Source organism: Thunnus albacares, chromosome 9 (assembly GCF_914725855.1).
Source record: "Thunnus albacares chromosome 9, fThuAlb1.1, whole genome shotgun sequence".
Taxonomy (NCBI): Eukaryota; Metazoa; Chordata; class Actinopteri; order Scombriformes; family Scombridae; genus Thunnus; species Thunnus albacares.
Window position 1 is genome coordinate 9,027,412 of NC_058114.1, and position 21,524 is coordinate 9,048,935.

General features: G+C 39.6%; 1 protein-coding gene across 1 annotated transcript in view; it reads left to right on the forward strand.

Moving 5' to 3' along the window:
- The window catches only part of LOC122989232 (collagen alpha-1(XXIV) chain), a 99,863-nt gene that overhangs the window by 11,623 nt on the left and 66,716 nt on the right, over positions 1-21,524 (forward strand). The window contains exons 3-5 of the mRNA XM_044361985.1: positions 8,207-9,594; positions 13,543-13,596; positions 16,870-16,923. Of these exons, the coding sequence (XP_044217920.1) occupies positions 8,207-9,594; positions 13,543-13,596; positions 16,870-16,923 (1,496 nt within the window). The remainder of the gene's footprint in view (positions 1-8,206; positions 9,595-13,542; positions 13,597-16,869; positions 16,924-21,524) is intronic.

The following is a 21,524-nucleotide window of genomic DNA, read 5'->3' on the forward strand; positions in this document are numbered from 1 at the left end:
AAATATGTCAAATGCAAATATAATGTGAAGTACATGCTAACAAGAGCACTCTGGGAAAGTGCACCAGTCAGTCAGACAGAGAGGAAGAGGAAATCTCAGTTAAATGCTTAGCTTGTTTTGGCAACTGTGCCTCAGCTGGCCAGATGCTGGGGATAAGGTGATATCCATCTATTCTTTTAAACAAAGAAGCAAAGATGAGAGGCACTGAAGATGAGAAGGGCAGAAGTTAGAAGTTGGTCAAAGATAGCAGAACAGAAAGAAAGCAGAGTTGATGTTTTCACCAGTGCTCAGTGGAGTCAGTACAACTTAGTTCTTTATAGCCGTTGGACAATTCAAGTGTAATCCCACATATTCCTGCAGATGTGACTTCCTTGCAAGAACTTGCCATCACTCTGCAAGAATGAATGCTGTCAAAAGAATCTAAAGAAAACTCAAATAAGTTAAATGTCAACTGGTTGCACTTTATGATTTTATAGAGAGGGTATATTGTTTGAATTTTTGAGTGACATATTACTGGACCACTGCCAGAAATACTATATAGTGTATGCACACTTAATTTAAAGTTGACCTCATCATGAATCCTTAGATTTCCACATATATGTGCATTGTGTAACGCACATACTGACTTCACCTTAAAGTGAAATGCTTCAAGGGTGCCCCCGCTTATTCCATGTTGCATTGTCTTCTCCGCACATATCTATAGTTGGTGAGCACACTCCAAGCAGGATCAATCCATCATAACAAGGGGAGGAGGAATGCACACAGAGGGCTAGAGCAGCTTGTCTTCACGTATGAGACAGGTTAATTGGAATCCAGGCTGATGTTACCTCTGGCAAAGAATGTCAAGGACATCTCAGTGCATGCTTAGATCAGCTACAGATAGATAGGTTCCCTTACTGGGCTGCAGGACTACAAACCCTGCAAAACCACATGTAGGCTGATATAGTGCATGTCTTATATCTATATATCTTACTTTCGCTCTCTGACTCTGTCTCTGTCTCTTCCTGTCTCTGTTCATCTCTCCCTCTTCCTGCTCTCACTCTCCAAAGTACTGTCACAGAAAAAAAGAGATGTTTTTGTTGTCTAAGCCAACACATGTACAACAAAATCATATCTCCAAAATGTCAGCATTTCAAAAATAGTTAAAACAGCCTTGTAACAGTAAAATCTTTGTGAGATTCATAAAGTTTTGTTTTAGTGACTTTTTGAAAGAAAGTAATCTACTATTTTCTACTGGCTGATAAGAAATATAAATCCCATGCTAACTCTTTTCTCTTTTTCAGTTAAAAATCATTTTACCTCATTGTGTGGAACTGATTGGGATCATTATTTTATGTTTAAAATACAATAGATTTATCTAAAACACTCAAGAGGCCTGGTCGGCTTCATAAATCATATCCTTTTATGACTCTGCCTGTCAGTCAGATTGTCCTTCGCCTGGGTTAATCCCAGTCTGGATCGGCAGCAGGCAGATTGTAAAATCAAACAATCTGTGAACCATCATGGCACTCATGTAGAAAATCGTACTCATATTAAACCTGCTACATCTAAGTCTGTCACCAACGCCTCTACATGTGCCTTGAAAATGGCACTGCTCAATGTGAGATCTTTAGCTAACAAAATCTCCCTTGTTAATGACATCATATGAGCCAATAAACTTGACTGTATTCTGGTCACTGAGACCTGACTTGACAAGGGGGTATTGCTGCTCTCTGTACTGACTTAAACTGTAAAATTGTTGCTCTTAGTGATTTCTCAACTTTTCAATGTATAGCTATGGTTGTTAAATCTGTATTTCCTATCCTGCTACTTACAGTGTATCACCCCCCTAAGCTAAAAAAAAAAGGTTTTCTAGATGAATTTGCTCAGCTGCTGTCAATGCAGTTGTAGTCAATGGAAATTTTTATCATCTCTGGCAACTTCAGTATTCATATTGGCAATTCCACTAACTCAGACACAAAACACTATCTTAATGTGCTAGAAACATTTGAATTTTCACAGCATGTTCTCCACAATTTCTATTTTAGTATTGTTGGACCTGAGTGCCGCTTTGGACACGTTTGATCATGACATTCTTCTAAATAGACTCAAAGACTGTACTGGCTTATCTGGACCTGTTCTTCAATGGTTCTCATCATGTTTAAAAGGAATGACTTTCTCTGTATCTCTTGGCAACTTCACATCTGAAGAAGTCAACATTTTCTGTGGTATTCCACAAGGGTCAGTTCTTGGTCCATTGATATTCAGTCTATACATGCTCCCAATTGATACCATTATATAGAATCACAACGTATCCTACCATTCCTATGCTGATGATACACAGCTGTACGTCTCACTTTCCTTAGACAACCTCAGTCCTGTTAAAGAGCTTGTCAGATGCATTGATGACATCAACCACTGGATGCCTCAAAACTTTCAACAACTTAACCAAGAAAATCTGATAGTACTCCCAAAAGTACAGAGGCAGGAGATTGTATCCATGGTATAATCATTTTCTTTAAAGCACAGAGAGCATGTCAGAAACCTGGGTGTTATTATTGATGCCAATCCTAACTTCCAGCATCACATCACCACTATCACGAAGACAGCTTTCTACCATTTAAAAAACATTTATAAACTTAAGATGCTTCGTGTTTCAGTCTGACTCCGAAACATTGGTCCATGCATTCATCTCCAGCAGATTAGATTACTGAAATGCCCTTTTTGCAGGACTTCCCAAAAGGACAATAGGTAGGCTCCAGCTCATTCAGAGTGCTACAGCCAGAGTACTAACTGGGACTAGGAAGAATACAACACATTACATCTGTATTTAAAACACTTCAGTGGCTGCCGGTACAGTATAGAATTGATTTCAAAGTATAACTGCTTGTTTACAAGGCCCTAAATGGTATGGCTCCTAAACATATTTCCGACCTATAGCCCATCCTTTAGATCATTAAGCATGTGTCTCCTGAATGTACCTAAAATTAAATGAAAATCAAGTGATTGTGCATTTAGTCACTACAGCGCTGTTCTATGGAACAAACTGCTCGATGGCCCGAGATCTGCTGCCACTGTATATTCTTTTAAAAGCAGTCTTAAAACATTGCTTGTCTCTCAGGCTTGAGGTAGTTAGTGTTTGTGTGTGTGTGTGCGCCTGTTGTAGCCCATGTGTGAGTGCTGTAGTAGGAATAGGGCAGGGGTTATAAAAAAATGTATTTTATGTATGTGTGTGTATGTTGTATGGGTGGCTGAAAGGTTCTTTTATTTATGTGGAGTATTTTATATATGCGTTTTCTATCTCATTTATTTAATGTTTTCTATGTTTTACTGTAAAGCACATTGAGCTTACCTGTCTATGAAATGTGCTATGCAAATAAAATTGACTCAACTTGACTGTCAACATTTCAGACTTTTTACGTTATTGGCCATTTGATTTGATCCCCAATTGAGATGAAAGGTCTAACGGTTGTACATCTGCAACTCATCTCAAATAGGCACGTTATGGCTTTGATGTGTGTTTTTTTTCTTTCTGCATTATAATCAGTTAACAGATGCAGATCACCGGTTGAGTTAGTGCATTCAGTTTCCCCTCAGTTATGCCAAATCAACTAACCTTTCTTTGGAAGTTGGCTTTCTCAAATACAGAGGAAGTGTTATGTCTTTGGATTAGCAATGAAAATACCTCAAACTGCTTGAGATCTTCCCACCAAAACACTTAGATGCACCCACACACACATGTGTGCACACACAGATTCCAAAAGCGTGTTTGTTTCTAACCTTCTCTATTCCTGCTGCCTCTGTCTGCCAGCACGCTTACTGATGCAGTGTTTCCTCTGTACGCTTTCAACAGCAGTGCATTGCCGCTGCTAAATGATGATTGCTATTGCTGAAATTTCACATTGTACATAATAATCACAACAAAGGCAAACCATGCAAAATTTGGGTAATTCTTGTAAACTACTGGCTGAGATGGCAGACCCTCCTTCCAATCTGGCTCTTTCTTTCTCTACAAGCGGTACCTGCACATTAGCAGCAGAGGGAGGAGGACGGAGGACAGAATGAATGACTGATAGAGACTGATGTCTGTGTTCTTCAGTCTTTCTAAACTCAGTATTTTGATGACAGAATTATAATTTATTTAATTGACTTTTTTGGTCCAAAATGATGTGAAAATGCACAGTTTCTAGTCAAATAACATTAAATTTTCCTGGGTAGAAGCCCCCACCCTGGGTGTGTTGAAGCATTTCATTCTTTGACATTTATTACAACTACAGCTATCTGGGCCTCCACAGCCCTTCTGGTGTCAAAACCTGGAAAAAATCTGGAACAATTCTATGGTAGTTTTAAGTTATTTCACTGCCCGTGTGCGCAAATACAGGTCTTGGCATCATGGGCTCTGCATGCCAACAACAGCACCACTGCAGAAAAAAATCCAAGGGGAAACACTATATCTCCCTCTCTTTCACATATGCACACACACAGATTCACAGGTCTGACCAGCTTCTAAAATGACCGACCTGTGACATTTACAATTACAACATATGTCAGGTATCGTTGTTCCCATTTGTCATATTAATAATGTCATTTTTATTTCTCTGGAACTATCACTGCTCTGTACTGACATATGTGACACATGTGACACATTACCCTCCAGCATACTGATCTGTCTATAGCTCTTTACTCAAAGCCAAAACTGCACAGAATATCCTCTGTCTCCAAGTAATACTTAAGTGCTTTTGCCTGGCTGTACCTCAACCAATGTCAGCAGACCTAACATAAATTCTTTGAAAAATTACCTGTGGGCATGGGAAAAGAATGACAGGATCGTTTGGAGGAAAGCTGCTCTCATGAATCTCTGGTGGCAGATTGATTCAAAAAGGCTGTGTGGACTGGTTTCCTGTATCCTAGTTCGGCCCCATCCTTCTCTAGTCCCCCCCACTCATCTGGGTCGCAGCTGCCTTTCTGGTACTTGATCCAGGAGAAAAACAGGGAGAGGTCATCAGCATCATGGGGAGACTGTTGAAAATGTACAATGACTGACCACTGCCTTTTTTTGGCTGGGCTTCAACAGCAGGACCAGCCCTACAAACATGAATGTCCGTGAGTGACTGACTGACTGAGTGAGTCACTGACTGTGCGATGAAGTTACTCCATTGGTTAGCCAAGTGTTGGAGTTTCCCCATTGGCTATTGCTCCTTCAAAGTGAATTGGCGCGAATAAATTTCTATTCTACTTCCTCAGGGGTCGTTTACAGCGGTCCCAGAGTTTTCTGTTATGTCCTCAGGGGGCGTTTACAGCGGTCCCACTCCTCAGGGGGCGTTTACAGCGGCCCCACTCATTGACTGCAGCTCATTCCAAATTTATCACACACTAAGAACGAAATACTTTGCTGCTCTTGGATACTACTATCTGAAGACTGAAGACTTCTGAATTCATTGACCAGACCATTTTGTCTGCCCAGGCCATTTTGTCTATCTCTCCAAGGTAAGTGAAATGCTTCATTAGTATGTTAGATATTTACCAGAAATTGAAGTTAATGTTACATGACTGTGCTTTAGCTTGTGTTAACAATGTGACCTCATTTTCGGCAAGACTAGTTGACGGTTGGCAATCAACTACCGTAAATTCCAAGCCTTTTTGAAGGGTTATTGGGGTTATATTAGAGACAGGCTTTTATGTTTTATTCTCTCTGTTTGATAAGTATATTTGGTCATATTTTCATATAAAGCCTCCTTGTTTTCCGATCTGCTCCTGTTTGTTCTGTTGTTTTTTACTATATTATGCTGTTAATGCTGCAGGGCTTGTAAAATAAATTGGTCTTTTAATATTTTTAGGCATTGATGAACAAAATGTTGTCTTCCATTGCAGTTTGTCCTTGTTATTGGTGACTCACATTTGAGATCCTTTGTGGACGACTATGTTGCCATGCCAGAGGGCTGGTTCAGCTTTAGCTTCACCTGGAGGAGACACTGATGCTTTGCAAAGGGAAATATAACATGCTGATGATCCTCTTCTCACTCCTGATGTAGTTTGCCTAGTTGCTCCAAGCAACAACTTGAAACCCAGCTGCATCATTGAGATGGCCACAACAGATTTTACATCTCTTCTACAAGCTGCTTTGTATTGCTGACCCCAGATAGAAAGACTTTCTTATTCAGTGTGTGATAAACTTATACACATCGACATTCTGAGAGTGCACAAACTTCTGTCTACTGTAATGTAACACTTGTTTCGTCTTCATAACTTTTTGTGTTGGATTTTGCTTTTTTTCTTCCTTCTTTACAGCTCAGAAGTGGATTACCATACTACAGGAACCTCTTAAACAATTACATAAAGTAATACAACCTAAAATCATCAACATATGGAAAATAATTATACCCAGCTTCATGTTCTGCATGATCTTCACCCCTTTCCTTATAACCCAACTTCATCATCTTTAATCTCTGTCAATACCCTACATCATTATTAATCATCCTACTATGTATTTATATATTGTTACACACCAATTATATGATTTATTCATTTAATACACATGTTCTCATAAAATACAGAAGAATTTTTTCAACTTTACATATTGTATGTCATGCTCATACCTTTCACTGTGTATAAACTGTATCATATACTGAATAATTAATAAACTTTACCATTTACTTTTACTCAGTGTCATTTGCTTCATTATAAGTTCTTTTTCAAATCAAACAAATGGTTGCACACTATAACAGTCCAGCACAGAACAGAGTAGGAGAGAAAATGGCTCTCTATGCACCGAGAGAGTGCACGGTTAAAGCACCCCAAATAACAATCACTCACCGAGTGTGTCATAGAAAAAAGACAGACATCCGCAGATAGAAACAGATGAAAGAGCACAGGGAAGTTAACAGATAATTAGAATAGGTATAATTATAATTAAAATAATTTCTCCTTCAAATCAAACATCTTAAGATACGATTGGAAAGTGTTGTTTTGCAACTGCATATATAACAATTTTTTGACTCAAACGTAGCTTAACCATGTCCTGTAATATCCTACTTCAGTGCACTTTACCAGCAAATATTACTGGGACCACTACAGAAATTTGCAGATGAACATTTAATATCCAGGAATTCACATTATAGACGCTACCGCTGACTATCCCTGTAACAAATTGGCCACAATTTCGCTCGCCCATACACCATCCAGCCATATACTAGGTTTTGACCTAGTCTTGTTCTCATTAATTTAACTTGAACGAGGACTGATTGTGTAATGTCCCGTATTTGTTGCATTTGTAGCAATGACGTATTTTTTGTTGAATTAAATGTAGCAGCCAGGAATACAACATTTTAATAAAACACTTATTAAACCCATCACTGAACAAAAAATAATCAGTAAATAGTGAGACCTGCAATGACATTGACAGGTGTTTGTAATGACTTAGATAAAAACAACAGCCAACAGTAGCGTATAACCACCGTATTCTCCCCTTGGATGCCATGGGTGTCATTCCCCCTCTTTCTTTACCCATGTTTGTTGTTGCTCTCTCTCCGAACCCTTCAATAAAGCCAAAGAACATATTAAAAACAAAAGCTCTTACACGCTGCGCCATTCAATTAGCGTTTTGACAAAAACACATCTTGCAAAACAATTACTTTCATTAAATACAGACACAGGCATGATTCCCTCAATAACTACAAGATGTTTAAAATCAGTATATAATTTTGTTTGTATAATCAAAAGATAATAGTTTTGTTTTTTTGTTCTCAGTTATTAGATGTCTCCCTTCATTGTAATCTCATAAATAGTGAAACAGGCTCTCAATTCCTGCTCCATCAGTATGTGCTCTTTTTTCCCTACTCCTGTATCAATCCAATTTTATTAATTTTTTCAATTTTTTGAAATTGTGGCTCTGTAAATTAGAAGTGACGGGAAACAGGAAGTAAGAAAGGAAGACGATATGCACCAAATGTCCCCAGGAGGACTTGAGTTGGGCATTTCACAGTTATGGTATTAGACTGCTGCTTCGAAGGAATTCATAAGATGCTTTGTCATATATTGTTAAAGAAAACTTATACAATAAAGTTTTACACACAGTATTCAAATTTGTTCTGTGGCATTTATCTTGCAAGAAATTGTCAACTTTCACAAAATTGAGTACCTTAAGATAAGTCTGGGTCCTTTTTGTTTAGAAACTATTAAACCAAAGTCTGCCTGCCTGCTCTCTGACAGTGTCTATTGTGTCTTTCAGGAGTGGATATCCTCTATCGACTGGGGCTTACTGCTCAGAGCAGCACAGACAATCCCTACGAAAGGACCGCCTCCCCTTCAACCACCTACACCACTGTTCCCTCATCTTTGAATCTCCCTGTTCCTGGATATGGGGTGATACTCGACTCAAACTCCCTTTATGAGGCTCCAGCAGGCAGTCTGTTCCCGCCAGAGATTGGTGAGGAGTTTTCTGTTGTGGTTAGCCTAAGCTCCTGGCGAGCGAACAATGCTTTTCTTTTCAGTGTCAAAGATGGCAGGGACAGGCTGCGTTTTGGCATTCAACTGCTGCCACGCAGAGTGGTGGTTTACACTGCAGAGAAGGCCTCCATTTACTTCAACTACAATTGGCAGGACGGGCGCCAGCACCCTTTTGCTGTCGGTGTCCGTGCACGCTCAGTGTCCTTCTATGCAGACTGTGGGGCGGTGCAGCAGCGGGAGCAGACCCTGGGGAGATCTCAAACACTGGGGGACTCTGGGGGTCTCTTCACTCTGGGGAGGATGAACTCCAAAGCAGCACCATTCAATGGTCGAGTCTGCCAGCTAGATATCTATCCCTCGGCCCAAGCTGCTGCGCACTACTGCAACTACCTTAAAAAACAGTGCCGGCTGGCCGACACTTACCGATTGCCTTTGCCACATCCTGGTTTGGATATTGAGGCAAACGACCCCCCCTCTAACCCCTTAACAAAGTCACTTGTTGGAATAGCAGCTACCTATAATACGCCCATAAAAGCCACAGCAGCTGTCAAAATGTCCCCAGGTAGTGTGGTCAAACAGCATTCAACCCAAAGCCCATTAGTACAACCTCATCTGGGGGACCAGAGCCACATTTCTACATTGGAACCCCTTGCCCTCTCTACTACATCGTCACTTGAGCCTGACAGCCCCACTTCAGCTACCCTGAATGGACTACCAGCTCTGGATCTCACTCATAGCTCAATTATCACCACAACCAAAAACGATTTGGCCAAAGGGACTAGGCTCCAAGGGAACACTGATCAGTCTGAGAACAGCACAGAGGAAGACAGCAGCTCTGTGGGCCTACAGACCCCAGATGCCACCCCAGGCCTGGTTTCCCCAGTCAGGCAAAGTCGTGTAAAGGAAGGACTCAGGAACAACTCCATCTCCAGCTCCAGGGACTCCCACTTTGGGCCCCAACAAACTCATCAGCTCCTGGAGACTCATCCGAGACCCAACAGCACCACTTTGTACCGTGAGAATCAGGTGGACACCTCAGAGCAGCATGATCTAGATGGCAGCTATGATGACGTAGACATGGGAGGATATGATTATGGATATGAGGAGCCAGACTTCATCTATGACTACGAAGATGGTTTACGTGGCCCCAAAGGAGAGCCAGGTCCTCCGGTAAGTGACTGAATTTATGAATGTCAATTAGAGCTATGAGTGTTCATGGAACAATTCTCAAAGAGGTGAGCCACAAGCTAGTGCATTTCTGTACATGATCAAGAGGAAAATATCAAATACAAGGCAATCAAAGTTTATTTATTGCCATCACACTTACATACACCAAGGATATATGAAAAATATTTTGGCAGGGCGGTGTATTGATGTAGAGGTGATGGCATGTCCAAGCGCTGTTCTTTTTTCATGTATGTACAAGTTGTTAAAATAACATGTCACTCCCTTGCTGAAATACTGCCAGAGCCTTTTGCTGTTATGGGAGAGAGGATAACTCATCTTAAGGTTGGACGTACACTCTGGCAAGAAGAAATTAGCTGTCCATCCAGCCTCACGATGTAGATAAACTTTTCAGGTATTGCTTATGTTTCCATGAGTGAGATGTGTCTGATCTTTTTATCTGATCTGCTTAAACTTAGGAGTGTACGCAATGATGTAAGATGTCTGGACTCATCTGCCAGTTTCCATAGTATTACCTCAGCTCTAAAGTGCCTGCAGGCTTGTAGGTGGGACGCAGCTCACTCAGCACTGAGTTGTTGCAAGTTTACAACTTACCTTCACTATTTAGAGCCTGAGAACACTACTGCAGTATTATGAGCACAGTACAGTCCACAGGCTCTTTTCCAGTGGGTCACAATTTGGCAGAATATATTGATTAATTAGCCAGTGTGTTTGTTCTTTTCTACTGCAATCTTAAACTGTTTTCTTTGTCTTGGCCACTCTGACCACTTTGATGCAGGCAGGTCTTGAATACTGGGTCAACTGAAGGTCAGTGGCTCACTCAGTGTCATTACCTCTTAGTTTGAACTTGACAACAAGCATGTTTACTTCCTCAAGGGAAATACTTCACAGTTTTGCAGCCACATAACCAGGCAAGTACAGTGGCATTTATACAGGCTGCTTCTGGTCTCAGTAAATATTCCATAATCATGTTGTACATACTTGATTTTTTAGTACTTAATTACTTGTTACTTAGCTCTGCATGGATTTTTGCGTTTTTTTGTTTGAACTGCCATTAACAACAATGGTTTTGTTCATGCATTATGCATCTTTCATAGAAAATTTGCTTTGTAAAAATCTTTCTCTTGGCTGCAACTTGGCTCAACACCACAGAAGAAGCATTTGGAAAATTCACATTCCATTAGTAAGTAATTTTTACATAAATTGGCAGTGGGTATGATTAAACCTTAATAGCAGGCATTGTAAACCAATGTCTTAAAAGATATACAGTAGGACTGATGTGGGCTGATACTCATGGCTGTGATGTGAAGCCTCAGAATGAAACAAGTAACCCAATGACATTAAAAAACTTCTGTGGTACCAGAAGGGCTAATGGGGTAATTGTTGATAATTGCAAAAGTGGATGTAACTGTTTTTTATCATGAATCAGATAGTTATCAGATCGTTTGGAAATTTGATGGTGTTGGTTGGACGGTTTAGTTGTTGCTCTACAGAGAGAATGTTTATTTAGCCATGTAGTCAGGAAAAGTACAGCAGATTGTGTTGTAAAACGCTCCATAATACAATTAGAATTTACATCAGACAGCATTATATTTTAGTTTTTTCCTATTTTTTCAAGTCAATTGCTTGCCTACTCAAGTAAAACAATGAGATGATGATGATGAAATAATAATGAGATGAATGGTGTTACAGCAAAGACATTTGAAAATCATGGAGGGTGAAATATTGGACTAATACTGGTCATCACTTTCAATGCATTTCCTTTGTAATGTGTCAGTTACATGGTCTGTCACTAAACTACCAACAGTACACATCCAACATATTGACTACATGTTGGGGAAGAATGCAGCGGGCATTATAATTCAGTTCAACTTAATGTCATACAATGCAACAAGTTCAAAAGATGATTCATTCCACTCTTCAGCTTTCCAGAAAATCGACTTCTTGAATTGACTCCATTGGGAAAGATTTGACCCTTATCTTGGCTCAGATGAGGCATGCGAATATTATCATTTTACTGCATGACTGCCTTGGTTTCTGAAGGCCCTGTTGTTGTGGCGAAGGCGGTGGTGTGCTCACAGTTTCCATTTGTCAGTGCGTGGGAGTCTAGAGGAACAAACAGCTGTTTCTTTCTTCATCTCTCCCTCTATGTCCATCTATTGCTCTGGCGGAGGATAAGGATGCTCCAAAGCATGCCATTTCATTTGCTATAGCAACGATTCAGAATAGTAAATAGAAGGCTCTAAGGATGGCGATGTCGGTTGGCTAGTTGGTTGCTAGGTTCACCACTTTGGTCCAGACTGAAATATCTGTGCAACTTTTTAATGGACTGCCAACAAATTTTGTGCAGACATCCATGGCCCCCAGGGGATGAATCCCTGTGATTTTGGTGATTATCTGACTTCTCATTTTGTGCGACTAGGTCAAAATTCATTTTGTCCATCTCCAATCGTAATAGGACAGTGACTCCTTAATGTTATCTAGTAAAGGACATCACTCTTCAAATGTGTAATCTCTTTATTCTTTCAATTTAAATTAATTAGTATTAATCCACTTGAATTAATTAATTGAATTATTGTGTCCTGCTATATCTGATAATAACTTTCCCATTAGTAATGTTTGACATATTAAAATGAGTTCAACTGTCCTTTCTTAGAGAAATGAGTCTTGTCATAACATATTTTGGAAGAGACCAAGTCAGTAACAAACATGTGTTCTTACTAATGATCAGAACTGACAAGCCAGTGCATTTGTAAGAAGTCATTCATTAGAAAAAATAAGCTGGCAGCAATTATAATTCATCAGCATAAATTATGGATGGAATTGCCAATACAAAATCCTTTATTACCCCTGAAGATTGTGTTTATGTATTGCAGTGAATGTGGGTATCCTAGGCTCTTTAAAATGTTGAACCTGCAACTAAAAGTGAGAAATTTTGTCTTTACGCAAAGCAAGCTTATTAAAACACACTGTCACAAGTGCATCCAACAGAGCTAGTGTTCCCTCAATCTGGTTTGGTTTCCAAAGATATGTGAGATAATGTTTATCTTTCTTACTCAAATTATGCATCAAGTCATTTCAGTGTTCCAGCTAATACATTCCACCAAGTGTTACATATTATTCTGTTTTCAATCAAGACAAGGAAAAAATAATCAAGTTAAGCAATTTTCAAGTTAAGCTTATCTTCCTATTGTTTTTGTTTATTTCTCTTTGACTAGACTTCTGGAATCAACCATGTTGAAGTCATTTATTAAGATGAGAAGAAGTGTTGTAAGAGATGTTGTACAAGCCTTTTGTGTTGTATCACAGTGATTAAAGTTGGTGATAAATTAATATTATTGCTAAATGTCCCTTTATAAAATCATTTTTACAAAATTCTTAGATATTGTGGGTCACAGTTCTTATGTCCAAGTTAATTTTGACCAAAAAAGATACTTTTTTTTAAAATTGAGTATTTTCCTAGCAAAACACAAACAAAAATGGACTCAGTGTGGTTTAGCATAAATATAAATGTTTGATGTGATTTTTGTTTTCATCTTGCATCAACCAGAACATGACATGCAGTTGTTCTGTATGCTTCATGCTATCTTTTGTCCATGAAGAAGGTTTATGTCAATCCCATCGGCTGACCAAAGGCTAGTGGTGTCAGTCTCATCTTGAGAATGTAACTCGACCCTTCTGCTGAGAGCTTTCCTAATAGAGCTCTTAGTTGAAAACACTTGGCTCCCTTCTTTGAACTTCATAGCTCTTACATAAATTTAGCACATACAGTACTCATCATTTTGGAGGCCTGGACAGTGAACTGCATGTTATTGCTTGCCATTAACATACCCTATCTCTCATTTCTTTTTCCCCTTCACTCCCTCTATCTCTCTCCCTGTCTCTACAACTTTCCTTTCTTTCACTCCCTGTCCCTCTGTCTCTCTAATCTAGGGTCCTCCCGGTCCCCCTGGTTTACCTGGTCCTTCAGGAAAAAGAGGTTCTCGGGTGAGTAATCTGCACAAAGGTGATGGTACAAAGGCAGTAAATGGTAGGGGAGGTGGACTGTATTGATCAGAAGGGGCATTTTGACCATGTCACTGTATGTAAAAGTTGGATACAATTAAGGAAAAGTTAAATGAGAAATAGAGTGTTTTTGTAACTACCAGATAGGTGTCTTCTTTTATCTTCATGCAGTAGAAGAACTACTTTATTTAGTGAGGTCTGTATATCGGTACCGAGAATTTTAATGGGTAAACTGCTCCTAGATAATGATAATGGAAGACAGAAAACAGAAGAAAAGACAACTGTGCACAAAAAGTGCTGTTTTGCTTAGATTCAGACCATAATAACATCTGTTGAAAGCTGGCCTCTCTACAGGGGTCATCATAGCACAGAAAGTATTGTGGTTTGATCGCAGAGTCACCACCGAGAGTTTAAGGTCAGGTTAAAGTCAGTAAGCTGGCTAATCAACAACACTAACACAGTCAGTGAAGACATATTGAAATACTGTATGACCATTGTATTGTCATCTTTTGTTGTGGCAGTCAGCAGCAAGCGCTGGCCTATGTGTTTTGCCTTTACGGTTACAATCCAGCCGCAACTGTCAAGGGAGAGGTGATGACAGACATGTTTGTGGTTAGCGCGATTAAGGTCAGGAACAAGTCTTGCTTTGTAAAGGCGCATGACAATGAGATAGTGTGCTCTTAGGATGTAGGCAACGTTTTTTTACTCGTCAGCACTTTTGGAGCATCAAGTTTAAGTGACCAAACAGTACCAGATGCAACCAGCAGAAGCATCAGAAGCAGCAGCAGAAGCAGCAGCGGCAGTGGCGGCCCAGGCTGTATTTTCACTCTGATCTTGAGACTACACCATATGCAACTGCCAAGGCTGTCATGATGCACTGCTGCGATCATACCACAGGCCCTAAAGGCATCTTTAAACAGAACAAGACACATTTTACTAAATGGATGTGGTATGTGAATGGTGTATAAATAGTTCACTCTTGGTCTTTGTAGAAGCTCTACTCTGTACAGCAACATCATCAGGGCTAATTTAATGCAGGGAATGTAAATATCTACAGTGCATCAGTCTTTTTTAGAAGACAGGATGCAATCAAATTAACTTAATTTTTGATTACTAATACTTGAACATTTACTTCCCACAAAGAATCTCAAGTGTCCAAATAATTATCATGACAAATCATTGCTTATTAAAATGTGAAAATGTGGATAGTATATGTTTATGTGCATGAGTGGGGGTGCCTTCTGTCTATATTGTATGTATGCGCCTGTGAGAGTGTGTGTAGTTGTGTGTACATAACATAAAAATGTAGCAGTGGTTCCCTTTTGCTTCCTTTCTCTTATGATCGAGGGCGGCTATAGAAGGCAGATGGACAGGAAGACAGGCTAGAAGACAGAGAGAGTAGATATAGGGTAAAACATGTCTCCTAGTCAAAGGCTTGGAAAGCACATGGCTGCCTCTAATTCATAAAGCAGAGACAGAAGGAGGCTTGGAATCATTATGTGGTGGGAAGCTGAGGGCAGTGTGCAGGGCTGTGGTTATGTCTCTGCTGTCTCAGCACAGAGCAGCAGACCTATTATACTGCCTCTAATTGTTAGTGATATCAGACTTTGAACCAGGGCACAGTATTTTGTGTGGGTGTTTGTCGTGGAAAAGTTGCCTTAGAAGTTCTTTTATTGCATGCTGTCCCCAAAGGTGTCTATTTTAAGTACTGAGATGGTGACTGGTAACAGTCAGTCGGGTATTTTGTGAACGAGCTGCAGTGATTTTTTTTATTGCTGCATTGCCATTTTGCAATTAAGTGACCTTTTGTCACTGTTCAGGATTTCTTTGGCAATCATTTACCACAATGCAGTAAATCCTATAGAATTTGCTTTATTTTGTCAATGTTGATCAATGTGGGGTTTGCAAGTCAAAAGTTAAAACTCCCTTATGACACTTTAATAGTATTTTTTACCTAAATTTCCAACAAAATTATGACTTCAAAAGCATTACATTCATTTATTTTCTATGGGCAATATGCTCTTGGGGAAACCAGGCTCTGATTACTGACATTAAAAATGAGAAAGAGAGAGATCCTTCTTCCTGGCCCTTGGCTGTAGTGCAGAGGAAGCCTGGCTTGCAAGCAGCAGGGGTACAGATGTGAAGGAATGTAGTGTATTTATGGTGTGTGTGTGTGTGTGTGTGTGTGTGTGTGTGTGTGTGTATGTGTGTGTGTGTGTGTGCGTGCGCATGTGCATATCAAAGTGCACATGTAGTTGTAGGCATAATTGTGCTTGTGTGTGTCTGTGCATGTGTGGTTGTACATTCATTGCATACCTGTGATGTTCAAGGAATGAAATACCTTTAGTGCACCGAGAACAAATGTGATACAATAAACTATTTATGCTAATTATAAGTAGGGCTGGGAAATGAATCCAGAAGTTATCAAAACCAACATTATGACTTTATATTGACTTAATTTTAGTCACATGGATATGTTGGATTTATTCATTCCTTCTTACAGGCTGCCACCTACTGTACCCCTGTAATACACCTGAACAACAACAACAAAACCCTACAGGCATAGGAACACTCAGAGTTTCCAGTGTGGGTTCATTTCATAGTAAGATGTAGTAAGTTCTACTTAGTAGTTTTAGGCGATGTAATTAACCATGTGTGTCGAGTATTACTCAGATAGACGAAGTGACTCAAATGTTGGAGAAATGCAGCTTGTGCAATTGCTGACACATGTGGTGTTGGTCAACACCACATGCTATTCAAATTTATTTATGATATTGCTTATTTTGATAGTTACAATTAATGTCAAACAGGGTTTGTTTTTCTTTGATTTTCCTGTTTTAGCAAATACCTGAATGTGTTCTTAACTACTGAATATATTAAATATTACTCTGCCATAATCCATGATTGTCTGTTCAGTACAAGAATGAATGTGCACAGGTGTGTGTAATAAGATGTAATCAGTCATAACTGAGGTAAATGCAACAATTAATCATGATATTGATTTTAGGTGATGTTGCCCAGCCCTAATTTTAAGAATATATGATAGAAAAATGTGATTCTAAAGAAACTGTAGCATTCACTAATTCTAGACGATCCATTTCAGTCCACAAGCACATCTTCATGTTATCTGTCCTTAATTCATATTGCAGCTGGCATTTGTCATATGACTCATCTTTAATACTGAGCTGTTAGCACTCGTTAACAGTACACAGTAAGCTTATCTGTGTTCTCTCTTTCTGTATGCATCTGTTTCAGGGTCCCAGCGGTCCACACGGAAACCCAGGGCAGCCCGGACCACCTGGGCCCAAGGTGAGTGCCATCTCCAATAGTGGAGAGAGACATAATCAGCTTCTTGAGAGTGCCAGACAGGGCTCTGGTTAGTATCTGTTGGGGGGATGAGACAGATGAGTTTCATCAGAGCCAGCCTTAGGGAGCCTAAGACACAAGCCAAAGCCAGGGATGGTCAATGTCATACTCTACTCCCACAGTCCTTTATTCGGTAGATCAGCCTGTACCCTATATCAATGGAAGTGAACCTGCTGATCCAGTGGCAAACAGTGAAGTGCTTGATTGTGGTTTGGGCTTTCCAACAATGTTCTATAACTACTATTAATTATTAAAACACTTGATAAAGAACAGTACTATATTAAGTTGTACATTTAAGATATGTTTTGCGCCGATGCTGTGTCTTTTGCTGACAAGGTCACGCACAAACTTTCTTTAAACATGAATGGCTAGTTAATTGTGTGACCTACTTTCTTGTAGCATGACATGTTCTAGGTCTGTGCTTGATCAAAAGGTTCATACCAAGTCACAATAACATACACACTTGATAGCATGCTTAATCAAGCTCTGGGGAATGCACACAGACAGACACGGGATCATAAGTTATTAGTTGGAAAATGTCCTTTGGGTATATTAAAATTGTTTTTCATGCATACACTGATTGATGAGGTGGGTCGGGAACTAAGACGTCTATAATTTGAAAAGAAAAAACAGATTTTAATGAGTAGTAGTTAATGCAAACCCATGCTGGAATATAACTGCACAGATTCTAGTTTAACTATAATGGTGAAACTCATCAGACTGTGTTATCAAGAAACTGGGCAGGTGATTTTGTTATAAAATCCAAGAAAATCTGAACATTTCGCTCTTTAACCAGATGGTTGATTGTATATTATGGCAGTCTACACCCAGAGTCTTCAAAGTCATGTATTTTCATATCCCTATTATTTCCTGTCTTTAAACTGGTGATAAATGTGATTGCACCATTGTTTATAATGGTACAATTGGTTGGGTTTAGGAGTCGTTATTGTACAGTTAAATGAGGATTTCATAGGAATGGGTCTCTCCCCATACTGCCTGATAAAGTTTAATGTCATTGTGCAGATTGGCCTGCCAATCACGAGAGAGATGGAAGTGAGAGAGAGAGGCCAGTTATGGGCCTGGTTATAGGAATACAGTATTATTGTCAGCCTACACGCACTTACTTTCTTCACCGTTTTGTGTATACAGTTTTTTTTATTTATTAGAAAGACATATATAATCATATTGTCACATGTCTGTCTGCATGTGTTTATGTTTCTTCACTGTTTTGTATACACAATCTTTTCATAAACTAGAAAAATATATGAACAGTGTAAATAGTGGGAATGTATTTCACATCAGCTATCAGTCAGCCAGTTATCACATACAGACAACACCTTTAAATCTCTTCCCACTGCATAATCTAAAACAATCATAACAATAAATTAGTAACCGGTTACTCATTTAATCAAATCTAACAACATACGTTTTGATGACAGAAGAAAAACATGACAAAAGCAATTTCTCAAAGATTATTCATATCTATGACAATCGGGTTGCTCCACAAAGGACAGGACCTCTAGAGCCTGGCAAATTGGGAAAGTGTTAAAAGTTCTCTCCTACATATTTTGCTATTCATATTCTCCATGAATAACCATCATAGACGCAAGCAAAAAAAATTAGCTAATGCTAGCTGACAAGTTGGGACCTGTTGCTGTCACTCCTGTTGCACATGTGTTTTTAGGAGGGGATAGTGTCTGGCACAGAGTGGTGTGTGTGTGTAGTGAAGCAAGATAAAGACAAAATTACCTGTATTTGTTGTAATCGGTGTGTCATTTTAAGTTTAATATTGACACATCCTCGATATATAATAATGCTGAATCGTGCCTGAGTCTTGCCTGAACTTGTCAAGCCTCTCAGGGCCTGAAGGACCAGGTTTGCAGACCTCTGCCACTCTTGTTTCTTGCCCTACTAGACACTGTTGTAGTGATGCCACCAGGTCACAGATTTTTCATTTAAATCATGTATAATCACACTTACACTCTCACAAGTATCTGCTGTGGTTAAAGTTTTTACCAGATGGCATTAATTATAGCAGAGACTGACTGGTTTTCCCCCTGAAGAGCCAATTTCTGCTGTTTAGAGCATGTGCAAGTGGGATTAAACCAGACACTGCCAGATGTAGGCATGCGTGATAATAATGAGCCAGTGTGTTGTCACAGTGTGCCATGGAAGAATGGAGCAGACATGGGTGGTTGGTGGCCAAATGATATACCCCTTTGCCCAGATGGTTGTTACACTGGTTTTCACCACAGGGCATAATCACGTTAGTCTCGGCTCATTAGCCATGACACTGACTATGTTTACATGCACACTAATATTCCACTATTATTCTGAATATGACAGTATTCCGAATTTGAATCAGGTCATGTAAACGACATATTCTGTTTGGATATTCAGAATTAGGCTTTATTCCGAATGTAGCATTTTCTGATTTGGTATATAACGATATTATCCAGGTTTTAGGAGCTTTCTGTGGACATGTATACAGTGTATTCAAAATATGCGTCCCAATTGGGTTTTTTAGTGCAGTTTGCGACACACAGTCTCTTGCCTGTTTACAGTCAGCTCTGTGTGTTGTAAACAAACCAACTAGCCAACAATTTTCAAGGGTGGCATAGAGATGCATGCCCAAAAGAAAAGCCCACATTTCTGGTCGGTAGGAGACACACACGTACATTTAAACATTTTGAAAGACTTGGAAATCAACAGATTTTTGGATATGCGCAAATATCGCAGCACCAAACCTTTTCAAGAAAGTGGCTGAACAAATGAAAGAAAGTGGCTTGGTTTAAAAAGTTTGAAAATCACCATTTTGATCAGAGTATGTAAGACTGCATTTAAACAGGCATATTAGTGGTGTTTTCATTTGAATAACCATGTATACAGCTTTGTAGGAATATTGTCCTTTTCGGAATAAGGGCAAAAACCGGAATATTTTGTGCATGTAAACATAGTCACTGACTACAATATAAAGGGAAAAAATGAAATCTCTGGTAAGCTTTTCCCATCATGGGACCAGATGCAAAGGATACATTGATACAGCTGAGCAAGGATGTGGGCAGCTCCATGCAGATGGTTGTGGTGACTGTGGTCCTGACTGGCTACCACAGAGTGCCTTTCGTTGTATCTTTTGATGTGAAACTTCTTGGTTTTAAGAGGATAGCTCCTTACTTAGAATTGTAGATAGCATTGTACTAAAGATGAGATAAATTAACGAAAATACTTCTCATGAATAATGATCTCTCAGCCTACCTCACCCCACATGCATAAAGAGAGGAATTCGTTTTCCTCCTTGATTAATCAAACAGCCCAGGGAGATAGATGGATTTGTTCTGTGTCACCTCTGACCTTGCTGGGACACTGTGTACTGTTGGCTGAAGTCCACCAATTGGTTATTATAACATTCTGGGCCACCTGCTGGCCTACGGTTCCCTCAGCCTGTACACCCACATCTCTATGTGTGCACACACAAACCCAAAATCAGTGTATTTAATACCATGGTGACCTGTTGGTGAGTCATTCTCAGACCCCCAACCCCTTTGTGGAGGTGGAATCGGGACTGAGAGACTCTTTTGTCTCAGTTTGGGAAAACATCTCCTTTTGAAATTGGTTTGGTTAACAGAGGTCCTTGATGCTGAACTTGACATGTGTTTTAAGCCCAGTCTGAAATATTATGGCTGTTATGTGCTTGCAGGACTTAAAAGAGTCTTTCAATCCGTTTCATGCACTGCTGACTTTTTTCAAACAGAAAGGTAACCTGGTTTTATGCTGTGGTAGGATTTCTCCTTCCCACCCCCAAGCTTTTGTATGCCTCAGTGACTGTCAGTCAAAACTATGGGAATATAATCCTCAAAATCCAAGTAGGTAATACCTGTTTTGAGTAGGTATAGACAGCTATTGAGGAGTATGTGTGGGTCTAAGGTGTCAAACATGGCTTAGCATCACCTAAATAAGCTGGAAGTTAAGCACCTCACACCTGAACCAACTAAGAAAATATGTTGTGAAATCTTAGATAATACGTTTCATATCCAGATGTCTGTATTACAAATCACTACTATCACATGTGCCACATTTTTCAACCTTCGGAGCAAATTTTGAAGTGTACAGAATGATATATTTTCTGCTACACTGGACCTGCTAACCAGTCAACAACACCTGACGATGGCATTTACAGTGTTGACAGCAACAACTCAGATTAGGTAGGTAGTCATGTTGAAATGATGTAGTTGTCTCCTAACATTGCTGATTTGGCATTCTATAACACATCTATAGCTGCAGCAACATCTGGTGAGATGTTTTAGTTAAACTTCATTTTTAGATGTATGACAATAGAAAAGATTTTATGGCCTAAATCCACATCATTTTGGAAAGAAAAGCCCCAAGGCTTCTGGCTGTTGAAATGTGATATTGCTGTTCTGTGGAAATGCACTTAACATCAGCTCCATTCTGGCAGACTCTTGGACTTGTTCTCTGCCTTGTGGGAGCACATGTGGTCTGTGATGACACAGAAACTGAGTGAGGTCTGGATCCTCAAAGGCAAT